The 13,724-nt window shown below is 38.9% G+C and overlaps 1 protein-coding gene across 3 annotated transcripts in view; it reads right to left on the reverse strand.

Moving 5' to 3' along the window:
* The window catches only part of MNAT1 (MNAT1 component of CDK activating kinase), a 220,279-nt gene extending 213,231 nt beyond the window's left edge, over positions 1-7,048 (reverse strand). For all 3 annotated transcript variants that reach the window (XM_082647793.1, XM_082647792.1, XM_082647794.1), the window contains exon 1: positions 6,832-7,048. In XM_082647793.1, coding sequence (XP_082503919.1) covers positions 6,832-6,920 — 89 coding nt within the window. In that variant the 5' untranslated portion in view covers positions 6,921-7,048. The remainder of the gene's footprint in view (positions 1-6,831) is intronic.
* Between the last annotated feature and the right edge of the window lie 6,676 nt (positions 7,049-13,724).

Consider the following 13,724-nt stretch of genomic DNA (forward strand, 5'->3'; position numbering starts at 1 on the left):
AAAAATCAATGCAACTATAAAATCAGATCCAAAAGAAGGAAGAAAGATACTAAAGATGGTAAATAAGTAGGTGAATACAAAAGACTAAATGGGGCTTCCCTGGTGGCACAATGATTAAGAACCCACCTACCAATGCAGGGGACACGGGTTCGATCCCTGGTCCAGGAAGATCCCACATGCCACGGAGCAACTAAGCCCGTGCACCACAACTACTGGGCCTGCACTCTAGAGCCTGTGAGACGCAACTACTAAGCCCACAAGCCACAACTACTGAAGCCCATGAGCCTAGAGCCTGTGCTCTGCAGCAAGAGAAGCCACCGCAATGAGAAGCCCGTGTATCGCAACGAAGACCCAACACAGCCAAAAATTGAAAAATAATAATAATTTTTTAAAAAGACTACAGCACACTAGGATGGCTATAATCAAAAAGATAAATAATAACAAGTGTTGGCAAAAGATGTAGAGAAGCTGGAACCCTTATCCACTGCTGGTGGAAATGTAAAATTCTGCAGTCACTTTGGAAAAGTCTTACAATTCCTCAAATGGATAAATATAGAGTCATCATATGATCCAACAGTTATACTCTTAAGTACACACCTGAAACAAAATCATTTGTCACACAAAACTTGTACATGAATGTTCATGGCAGTATTATTCATTATAGCCAAAAACTGGAAACAACCCAAATGTCCATCAACTAATGAACAGACAAATAAAAAGTGGTATATCCAAACAATGGGATAGTATCCAATAACAAAAAGAAAGAAGCTCTGAAAAATGCTACAACATGGATGAAACTTGTACTAAGTAAAAGCCAATCACAGAGGACCATATATTATATGATTCCATTTATATGAAATGTCCAGAACAGGCAATCTATATGGACAGAAAGTCAATTAGTGGTTACCTAGGGCTGGGAGACAGTAGGACTGGAGGACAGGGCTAAGTAGTAAGGGGTTTCTTTGTGGAGTAACAAAAACATTCTAGAATTAATTGTGGTGACAGATGCATGTCTCTGAGAATATACCAAAAGCCACTGATTCTACACTCAAAATGAGTGAATTTTATGGTATGTGAATTCTATCTCAATAAAGTTGTTTATTAAAAAGACTATTTTTTATTCTCTACATCTCCTTAAAGACAACTGGCTGTTTAAAGCAAAAATAACAATATTAAATCATATATAGAAGTTAAAGATAAGACATCATCAGCATACAGGATGAGAGGGGTAAGTAAATGGTATTATATTATTCACACTTGTGAGGTATTGAAATGTAAGGAATTTGTGAGGAAGTGAAAAATGAGAAGTATCAGATATTGACTCTTAATAGACTTTGATAAAGATGCACATTGTTGGGCTTCCCTGGTGGCACAGTGGTTGAGAGTCCGCCTGCCGACGCAAGGGACACGGGTTCGTGCCCCGGTCCAGGAGGATTCCACATGCCGCTGAGCGGCTGGGCCCGTGAGCCATGGCCGCTGAGCCTGAGCGTCCAGAGCCTGTGCTCCACAACGGGAGAGGCCACAACAGTGAGAGGCCCACGTACCGCAAAAAAAAAAAAAAAAAAAATGGGCTTCCCTGGTGGCGCAGTGGTTGAGAGTCCGCCTGCCGATGCAGGGGACACGGGTTCGTTCCCCGGTCCGGGAAAATCCCACATGCCGCAGAGCGGCTGGGCCCGTGAGCCGTGGCCGCTGGGCCTGCGCGTCCAGAGCCTGTGCTCCGCGGCGGGAGAGGCCACAGCAGTGAGACGTCCGCGTACCGCAAAAAAAAAAAAGATGCATATTGTTATACTTAGAGAAATCACTAAAAGAAAATTTAAAAAATAAAATAACAATAAAGAGCTAATAGGCCAATACTTTAAGTTATCCAATTAATCCAAAATAAGGCAAAAAAAGGACAAATGGAAAACAAATAGACTTAAACCCAATGATAGCAAAAATTACATTAAATATAAAGGGACTAACACACCAATTAAAAGGCAGCAATGTTGGACCATATAAAAGAGCAAAACCAACTATGTACTGTCTACAAGATATAAGACACACATTGGTTGAAAGCAAAAGGACAGAGAAAGGTATACTATCAAACAGGAAGCATTAAGAGAATGATGTAATATCAGACAAAAACTTCAGGACATATTACAAAAGACCAAAAGGAGCATTTCATAATGACAAAAGGATAAATTCATCAAGAAGTCACAGCAATTCTGAATATCTATGTACCTAATAAGAGAGTTTCAAAATACATGAAGCATGACAGAACTAAAAGGAGAAACTGACAAATCCACAATCCAGTTGGAGTAATTGATAAAATGAGTAGATAAGATAAATTAGTATGGATGCAGAAGATCTGAGTAACACTATCAACCAAGTTGACCTAATTGACATACACTATACCCAACAGCTACAGAATACACATTTTTTTCAAATTTACACTGATTGCTCACCAAGACAGACCATATGCTGGACCATAAATAAGTTTTCAGAAAATTTTAAAAGACTGAAATTTAGCGAAGTGCATTCTCTTACTTCAACAATATTAAATTAGAAATTAACAACAATATATCTGTAAAGTCCCCTTTTTCTAATTCTTCTATCCAGAATGAGTGCCTTTTTCTAATTTTTCTGTCCATTGTTTCCTAGTTCACAAAAAGGTATTGTATAAGCCCAGCATATTAAACAAATGAATTAATACCACTTATGAATTATTCTTTCCAACAATAAATAAATTGAACTTTAATCTGATAAACTTCTAAAATTACTAGTAATTTATAGAAAATACAAAGGAACATATTAATACCACAGAGATGCAATCAGAAAAATTCAGACTGGTAACTCTTTAGAACTACTCAGAAACATCAGTAAATGAGAGAGAGAGAGACAGAGGGACAGAGAAAAGAAGATTAAAAAGAGAGAAAGACAAACCTTAAGTACGGCAAAATATTGATTTTTACATATATCAAGATGTGTTTTGTTTATTCTACTTTGTGTCTTATGTGTGTTTAAAATGAAAAAAGGAGATTTAATAAAACCAAATATAGGTAAAGTTTCCAGAGACAAGTGTTGCCAAGGATGGTTGGGATAAAACTTAAATTATTAAAGACTTTAGTTTTAAATTTTTGTCAATCTGAAAAATATTATCCAACTATGTTGGGTAACAGAAAAAGAAAAAATAAAGTTTCTGTATTCCAAAGAAAAAACAAAGTTTTCCCAGCTTCCTTAAAAAAAAAAAAAAGACTTCAGTTAAATGAAAATTAGATTTAATTGGCTCCATCTAATTCAATATGCCTTCAGAATTCTATGAAAGAATACTATGAAAGGCCCATTTCTTAAAATAGGTGGCCCTGATAAACAAAGAAAAAATATTATCCTTTTCTGTAATTAAGACAAAGTTCATCATTGAATTGGTAAAAAAAAGCAAAAATAGAATCCAATCTTCTTTGGATGTTCATGCAATCAATTCATTTGGGTGTTTGCTGGATAGATTTGATACATAAGAGAACACACTTCCTCAATAGCTAGCAGTGAAGGGAGAAAAGTATTTTCATAATGTTTCACCTCTTTTCTCCTTTCTGCTCCTGTATTTTCTCTCATAAATAGTATTCCTAAATAATCTTTCCATAATCCTACACTTCCTATATTTTGTGAAGCACTATTCCTACTCACTTTATCACTTGCTTCCTAAAATGCCTTTACTACTTGAGGACACACAAAATAAAGTGAGTAAAATCATGTGGCCCTGTAATCCTTGTCTCATGGTATTCACACTCTTGTGTATAAACACCCTCCCACCTTGTAACAGGATTGTTCAGTGCTAACAAATAAAATACAGCAGAAGCAATGATAACGTGACTTTTCTGATTAGATGATGAGAGGCTCTGCAGCTTCTGGTTCTCTCTCATCACTAATTCTGGGAAAAGCCACGTCATGAGCAGTCCTATGGAGGGTCCACAGGGAGGAACTGAAGCTACCAAGAACCACATGAGTGACCTTGGAAACACATGCTCCAGTCCCAGGCAACAGCTTGAGCAAACCTCATGAAAGACACTGAGCCAGAATCACTCAGCTGAACCACTCTCATACTCCTGACCCTCAGAAACTATGTAAGATAATAAATATTTATTGTTTTAAGGTACTAAGTTTTGGGGTAATTCATTACACAGCAATAGGTAACTAATGCAAATAGCAATGCTAAACAACAATACCTGCTCCTTTCAGACTAACAACTGTATTATAAAAATGCCCAAATTCAATGCCATGAAATACATTCTGTACAAATTCAACATACTATCAAATCAAAAGTATTTCACATCAAAATCCATAATGTTTTATTACCTATCAGAAGAGCAAGATTTAAAAAATAATAATGCCCAATATCAGCAAAGATGTTTGGCAACAAAAATTACCATAAATAGTTGTTGGGAGCACAATCAATACAATCTTTTTTGATAACAACTGAGCAATGTTCATCAAAATTTACAAGTCACATACAATTCTACTACTAGGCATTTACATTTACCCCCGTTTGCCTGTTATCTTACAATATACTTGCATAAGTGCTCAGAGAGAGAGAGAGAGAGAGAGAGAGAGAGAAGCTCCAGTGAAAAACTAGAAATCTAAAGATTCATCAAAAAACTTTTGGTTAAATCAGTTATAGTATAACTGAACAGTGGACTATCAACCAACTGTTAAAGAGGAAGACATGTACATACCAATTTAGAAAAGATATCCAAGATATACATTATGAAAAAAGTAAGGATATATATAATCCCACTTCCATGAGAGAACATGATAACGAGTTCATATTAAGAAAATCATCACAAAAGGGTCATTATAATTAAAATTATATTTTCACATTTTATAGTCTCTTAAATTTATTTAAAGATAACCATTGTTGTGCAAGTCTTTCATAGCAGGCCAAACAGATCCTGTTTAAATTTTATTTCTGCTTAACATCCATACCATGCACAAATAATATGATAGCCAATGTATACTGAACAAATACTATGTGAAAGAAACTTTGTTAAGCACCTCCAAATATGATGTTTACATATATTGTTTAATCCTCAAACACTGTAATATATATGGTGCTATTATCTCTATTGTACAGGTAAGAAAAATGAGGCAAAAGGAGTTAGGAATTTGCCCAAAGCCACAGAGCCTGTAAGAGTACAAAGAATTCAAAATCAGAAGTTTGTTCTCTTAGCCAATAACATATAATCTTTTATTCAGTTTGTTCATATTTCAAGTCAAAAAAGGGCTGTAAAACGTGGTCTTTATCTAACAGGTTAGCAAATAAACCAAAATCAATGCAATACGAGAATGACTTAGACAATTCTTAACTCTTATGAAAAAACAGAAAAGACTATGGATATGACAAAAGCAATTTCTAATTAAAAATAAATATTTTATAATTGTCTAATAAAAACGCAATTTATTTTACTAAAATCACATAATCTTCCCTGACTGGCTAATTACTACTAGGTAGAAATTTCTTCCAGTAAATTACATTTAGTTAGCATCCTTCCAAAAAAGCAAATTCCCTTTCCTTGAGCACCAACTGTAACAAATCTGATACAGGAAAATGAAGAGAAGCTGAGCAAAATCTCTCTAAAAACCTAATAGTCTTTACACAGCGTTTGTCTCGTTTCCCTTTTTCAATCTACTTGATTATTTTCACCTTATTTCTAAATCTTAACCCATTCAATCACAGCTCTACTGTATTTCCTTTGCTGGATAAAGCAAAGGGAAATAAAGATTAATTAGAAAAAGGGACCAATCCAGTAAGTTACTAAATCCCATTATAATCATTATAACTACAATTAACCATGCAATTTATGCTTACCCAAAGGTCTTGTCCACCACCTTGTAGATTATCCATCATTTTTTATCTCTAAGAAACCTCAAAGAAACTACAGGAATGTACGTTCACCTTACATCCCAAAGTGCTTTATATAAACCACCTCTACTGAACCACATTTGACCATAAAAACGTGGCAAGAAACACTCTGACCAGTTCCTGCACTTACTCTTCAAAATATTCAACCTCCCTTCTTCCCCTATCCCCCCAAAATTGGCGTTCTAGAGTCAGACAGCCTGTGTTCCAATTCTAGCAGGGCCCACTAAATAAGAGACGTGGAGCAGTCTCTGTTTCCTTCCCTGTAAAATGGAAATGATACTAGTACCTACTTCGTGGGACTGTTGTGAGAATGAAATAAGATAACTCATGGTAAAGAGCTTAGAACAGTGCCTGGCATGTAATGTGCACTCAATAAATGCCAGCCATTACTGTTATCTCCAAAATTAACTGCCTAAAATCTAAATTTTCTCTTTTAGAGATAAGAATCTAACCAAACTCCATCAGGACAGTGGGCATATCGTCGGGGTTTCAAATTAACTAACGCAATAAATAGCAGCAGTATATAAACACAGTAATTTTATTTTCATAGCACTTTCGCTCTTTTTAATAAAAACATTTTGCGTGAACTTAAACACTCCTAACCCCACGCTTTTAACCAGCGAAATGTCTGGAACCCTGTTGACAACACAGCCTGGAAATACAGTCGAGGTTTTCATCACCTAATAAGGGTGAAACCTAACAAACTGCTGGTTACCACATCAGGGAACCTGCAGTCCAAACCAGGCCTGAGCGGCTCAGGGCTAGCGGCTAGTCTGTTTACAGAAACAACGTTCCCTTTTCCCATTTTCCTCCCCAGGGTCGAAACTAACGACGCCCTTTTCTCCCCTGAGCCGAGGTCAAGCATCTCCCGGCTCTTTCGAGAGCTCCCACCCTGTGCGTCTTACCCCCATAAATCCCACTCTCCCCCGACTCACAGAGTGTGTCCGCACACATTCACCATCAGCTTCAACGAAGGGTTCCGGTATTTGGTGGTCTTACACCGGGGACAGCCCTGATCGTCCATGGCGCCTTCTTTCCTGTGGACTCTCCTGGATGCCTGCTTCAGTCGCAGCCACAGCCACCTCCAAGCCCCCTCAGACCCGAGGCCAAGCGGATTCCTACCAACAGGCACTTGGCTGGGACGGTCCTTTGCAAATGAGCACCGGCCGGGGGGCGAGGCATGTCAGCACAAAGGTTCCGGCAGCAAGTTTTCCGGTCCTGCAGCTAGGGCTCGGTGTCAGCTTCCGCAGGCCAGCGCAAAGGCTTAGATTTCGGGGAGGGCTCTTAAAAAGGCAAATTGTACATAAAGCCTCATCTCTATGCACCTAGCTGTATTTTTCAAGGAACTGTGTCACAATTAGGAACAGAGATTCCATCTTGTTTTGTCTGGAGACATTCCCATTGTATCAAAGATTTATGCCTGGTGTACATATTCAATAATTCGCACCAGTATTTTCTTTTGAACAACTTGATAGCCTGTGTTTTATACTTCTCCTTTACACTTGCACAGTCGTGCAATCACAGAAAATAATATGCATTCGCAGATATGAAGTTTGGAACAGTTATTTAGAATGAAAGTCTCTGCACCGACCCTAAATATTACAGATTCTCACTAAATGTCAAAATAGTTCTATAAATAATATCTGGCAACTGTAGAGAACCTCTTTTCTCAAGATGGTCAGGCATGCTTAACAGTTTCGGCTGGCTCTAATATCTCTTACCACCCTCCCAATCAAGACAATAATGGTTTCCCCAAATACTGGGGTGATTACACAGGAATCTATGCTTTATTTCAGCAATTCTACACTCTGAGAGCCTGAATCTCTTTGGAAATTGTAAGTCACATTCACTAAATTTATCCAGGCTGCAAAGTGACGTCCATAAACAGCTCTATTAGATAATAAATTCCTCCCACTATAAGGGACACATCTTATCCATCCCCTGAAGGAGGATTTGTTTATACTTGTTGAATAAGTAGAGTAAATGAAGAATGAATGAATGAACATCAAAGAGTAGCGTAATGTGAAAATTTTTTTATGCTGAGCACTATATTGTAATCTGACCCAAACTCCATTAGAAGTGGGCATATAAAGCTTTTCAAATTAACCCATAAAATGAATACCAGCTGTATACACTCATAGTAATTTTAATTTTTCACAGCAGTTTTTCTCTTTTCAATGAAAACATAAAGAGGAACATTACAACTCTCACTTTTTTTTAAACAGTGAACCCAACAGGTAACCCATGTGGCAATACAGTTGGGATTTCCATGGATTACGGAGGGAGAACCTGACAAACAGCTGGATACCACATAGGAGAACCAACAGACCAAGGCAGGCCACAGCAGTACAGGGCTTTATATTAGTATACAGACATCAGGGATTCACCTAACAAATAAATCATGTCATTTGCTGGATCATAATATTGTTCACTAACAGAAGCTAAACAAATGTAAATTTACTAAAATAGGCAATATCCAACACTGTGCTGACCTGGAGACATTATCCTGCTATTTATTGAAAGAGACCACATCCAAACCAATTATAAGCTCAAAGTGAAGCTCTCTAAGAATAAAGGCAATTTTTTGTATCTTTATATTTTAACAGAACAGGAAACTTCTGGTGAAAGAGTGAACATGATCAGTGAGCAAATAAAATTTTTAGCCAAAACTACATTGAGAACCCATCCATTAAGTTGGCATTATTGTTTGTCACCACCAGCACACTTTTAATTGTATCTTTGAACAGGATACCTCAACCAGTTTGTGCAGTGAATTGCTGTTCCTTTCTCCCAAACCTTGAGATTAAGGCAAAGAAAGCACTGAAGATTATGGAAGGAAACATTGCTACCAACTGTATCCTTTTCCCAGGTTGGAAATTACTGTCAGAGAAGCATGGTAGCAACAGCTGACTTGGAACTCTATCAGATAAGCATTACTCATGGAGCTAGAGGCAACAGAAAGTAGTGCTTATAGATTTGGCCCCAGCACTAAGAGAGCTGGATTCAAGTGCTGGCTTCCTCACTTACTAGCTGCATGATCAAGGGCCTCAGGTTTCCCAAATATAAGATGGGGATAACACCAGCACAACTAGCACAGAGGACTGAGGATACAACTAGCGCAGAGTAAGAGCTCAGTAACTGTTAGCCATTATTAAGAGTAGTATAGGTTTTATTAGCAGTAGTATCGACAAGAGGCATGCAATGTACTAGAAAGAGCCTGTCCTTCTTTTAAAACAAACAGACCTGTTTTTGAGCCAAACTTCTTATCCTCCTTTACCTCAGTTTCCTTCCTCCATATAATACATTTCACAGAGTGTTGTAATGATTAAATTACATGACGTGCATATACAAAGGCCCTACTACAATGCCTCGCATACAACAGAAACGCTGAAAAGTATACCATTACCACTGGTGGAGTTCAATAATACAAAATGGTCAGAAAGCTTTGAGGAGGAAAGCACTGACAGCACCAGACTTCTGACTCAAATGGAAACTCAGCCCTTGTAAAAACCACCCAACTATCAAAGTTTCCCACATTTCTAAAGATAGCTGCATCCCAACGGTGGACCAGTGGAGCCCATTATTTCTCTTCCCAGATCTGCTCATCCTCTAGCGTTCCTAAGAGTAGATTCTACCTCCCTGGGACAATGTTTCTCAAACGCAGCCCTTCCTTTCCAGCCCCAAGGCCATGGACCCAGGTTGGGCCTTCCCCATATGTTAAAGGCTTTTATTGTTTTGTCCCTTGATGATGGATAGCATCCCTCCTCCCTTCTTATGGAAAACAGCTCCTACTCCCCCACAGGCCTGTGTGGGTTGACATACAACCCTTACTGGACCAATCAGAGATCTTCCCTAGAATTTATCAAATTGGCAGCAAGGAAAATGTAGCAGAGCCTCTTGAAGCTAGAATATGTGAGCTGGGAACTAATGGAAGCCATGCTTCCAACCTCCTGGGGAAAGCCCCTCTGAAAGACTAAAACTACTTTGATGAGACAGGCAGAGGCAAGTGAAAAGGGACAATGAATGGGCCTTTAAGTCTGACCAGCTGCATTCTGCTCTTCCCACTGTTTGGTGTCATGATCCAAAAAATTCATCTTTTTGCCTAGGCCAGTTCAAGTGGGGTTTCTGGCTCCTGGGGAAATTAATATCACCTCAAAGAGGCAAAAATGCTGCTACACCTGGGAGAAGACTAGAACCTGGCACTTAGTCTCTGCCAGGATCTTTTCCCTCCACTATCACCCATGTGACTTACTAGGTCACCCTCCCTCTCACCTACTGTTCATCAGCGTCCTCAACAGGCAGATAGCTTAGTCACTGAGAACTCCCAAGCATTACCTCCAAGACTCCCTCTACCAGTCTTAATTCTTTTCTTCATGCAAGTTTGGAAAATCCTAGAAAAGGACTCTGACTGTTTTGGTTTGGGGCCAGTGCCCATCCCTGGACCAGTCAACTATATGGTCATGATATTATGTACAACACAGCCACTATACACAGACCACTGTGTCCACCAGACCACAGCAAAATGAGCATTTCATTTGAAGTCCCTCATAATTTGTCCCCAACATGCCTTTTAAGCTAATCTCCCATCACACACCTACATAAAACCCACACTCCAGACACACTGAATTACTCAATATATTCAGAAATAAACCACACACCTTCATGGCTCCATGCTTTGTTCCCTCTGCCTCTAATGAACTCTATCCTTGAACTCTCAAAATTCTTGTCCTTAAAGACCCAGCTAAAAATCCACCCCCCATTGCCTTCCACCTCTCAAAATTAGTCTCTTTATCCTCACCACTCATATACCCTGTATTGTATTTACTTACAAATATGTCTTACTTCCCCCACCAGATTTTAAGCTCCTCAGGGTCAGAGACCCCAATATATTCATCTTTCTATCCTTCAGTATGTAATGCAATACCATGTACTTAATCAGGACTCAATAAATATTTGGCAAATGAATGATCCTTCAGAAATGCTGATTACGTATCATCAACCATTGGTCACTAAATAACAGTGGAACACCTCCTCTACCTGGGAAACTACTTTAGAACCTAACTTCCTTAATATTACCACTACATAAGCTTTCTGTGGTAGAAATAACTGACCAAGATACAGATATATAGCCTTCCCACTATCTTCCAGACAGCCAAAGTCAGCCTTTAAAAAGGAAATCTCCATTCTTGATGGCCACACCATTAAATATATTCAAGCAAAGTGCAACATTTTGTGCTGAACAAGATTTTCTTCACTGCACTAAAATGGCAAAAGATTTCTATATTTCTATATTGCTCATCATTACCTTCCGGCAGGAAGGAAAAGATACAGAAACAAGCAGCTTAGTTTTCACTCTTACACAATCCCAACCTCAACTCTGTTTTCCCAAGTCAAAACACAGCTTTAGACTACATATCAGCACAGCAGACTCAATGTTCACAGCATGGCAGATATAGGAAATAGAAGCAAGTATTCATCAATTTTACAAGTCATTTGGCAAAACAAGTACTCTGAGATTAACTCCACACACCCTCAAGTCTGGTGTTCTATTCTAATGTAGCTGACCATGTTTGAGTCAAGGGCTTCCAATCTACTTTGAAATGCTGCCAGAATGAGCTCTGAGGCTCAGCCAGCTAAAGGAATCCAGAGCCTGGTGTTGGATTTCACTTCTGGTCCTATAGGAATCTCCTCCTGGAGCTACAGAATACCAGTGTAGCCACAGGCTACAGATATCATAAAAGGCCACTGCTGCTTCTATATAATCTGTTGAACTTGGTACTCTGGAGTCAAATATACAGAAGACATGCAGAAACCCAATTCATGGTTTTCCAAGTCAATGCACTATATTTGATTGATAATAAACCTGAAGAAGACTCCTATGACCTGAACTTGGAAAGCCCTATAATATAGCCAAATGGATTTTCATTAGGTATATATAATTGAAAAGTTTCCTACTTTGCACTATCAGGAAGAAGATAAGAAACATTTAACAAAGATTAATTATGTGCCAGGTGCTTTTTGGCACATCTTATCTCATTTAATCCTCACAACAATCCTGTCCACTTTTTATAGTCAAGTAGCTAATAAATGGCAGAGCTAGGATTAAACCTACATCTAGCTAGCTGATCCCCAAATCCACATCCTTTCCACTAAGCCACACTACCTCCTGTCTACTTTGCTCTGATAAACAAACTTTAAAAATTCAAGGAACTAAATGGAACGTGGTATCCTGGATTGGATAGAGAAACAGAAGACAGATATTAGCGAAAAAACTGGTGAGTCCAAAAAGAGGTCTGGAGTTTAGTTAATAGTATTGCGCCAATGTTAATTTGTTTGGACAAAGTATCATTATAATATAAGGTGTTAACATTATGGGAAATTAGGTAAAGAGTAGGTGGGAACTCTGTACTCTTTTTAAGACTGTACTGTAAGTCAAAATTATTCTAAAATAAAAAGCATATTTTTTAAAAGTCAAGGAAGTTATGAATCTCAGATATCGTCCAGAAGTCCAATACCCAACTGGATATTTCCAATGGGGCAGAAACGTGTGGTCTTTTCCATAATTATAAATTTTGAATCTACCAGAGATGTCAGTGCTGGCTGGCTTCATTAGTGTAGTACAAAAGCAAGTTAACTCCAAACTCACATGACACCTTGGTCGTTGACCAGCAATAAAAATGCAGCCTGTCCTCAAAAAAGGAAAACCTCATCAAGCTGATCACGATAGCAGGTGACCTAAACAGCTGCTTTATAATATGCTGAAGTAAGCATTTATGGGTAATTGGGGAGCAGAAACAACACAAAGCCACCCAGAAGTAAAGGTTAGGATGATGTCATTAAAATGTTGGATTTTTGAGAAAGAGTACCGGCAGGTAGACCCAACTGACCCACAGTCATCAGAGAAGCAGAGATGGGTTCATCTTTTTTTGAGTGAAGACCTCATGCAAACCATGAAGGAAAGAGACACAGCTGCAGAAAGCAGCAGACTCCACCCCTACGGGCACTTCACCTCAAACCAAAGGGCAGTCTCCCATCTGTTTATGCTGTGGAAATGGCTGCTGATCCCGCAATGACCTCCTCCAAGACACCTGCACACAGAGGAGGTTTCTACCAGGAATATCATCTCCAAAACACTGTCCATACACTTATATTAAAAATGTTCATATAGAGGCTTAAATCTCCATGCTGTTATTATAATCTAAAAGTTAGATCTCTTCTACCCTACCGACCCAGGATAAACATATGGTAAAACATTCTATACGTTCAGTTGTAACACGTTCAACTCAGTTGGGTTGCCAGCCCGCCAAGTGACTTAAGGTTAAACACATTTTTTTTGAAGGCTTCTTGTTTTTGTGTTCTCAGTGGGCTATTTATACCGTTTTCAAGCATTCCCCCCGCCTTTGGAATTTTAATTTACTGTGAGTGCTTCCCCCTTAGAGCATTCCCTAGTGCCATTTTATTCTTGACCCTTTTGAATAAAAATCCTTAATGAAGACATCTGAAAGGGGGGTGAAGGGCAGTAGAGAGACACCAGGGAAGCTTCTGAATTGTCCTCTGAAATTTTGTCATCTAGATGCTGAGGGTGGTCTCTTTGTTAAGAGTTTCGCATCCGGACCTTAAGGCCACATAATTAATGTTCCCACTGGAATCGTAGGGACTCTCTTTGAAAGAGTCTGTTGTCCAGTTTTCAGGCCACATTAGGCATGTTCCCGCCCAGGAGCAGGGCCTGAAAAGAATGTCGGTGTTTCCCTTCAGGTATAGGTGCCTGGGGGTCAGGGGGAGAGGGAACGGCAAGGGGTGGAGTGGGAGGCGGGTGATCGACAGGGAT

The sequence above is a fragment of the Grampus griseus genome (assembly GCF_964374135.1).
Source record: "Grampus griseus genome assembly, chromosome: 2".
In the NCBI taxonomy this organism is placed as follows: Eukaryota; Metazoa; Chordata; class Mammalia; order Artiodactyla; family Delphinidae; genus Grampus; species Grampus griseus.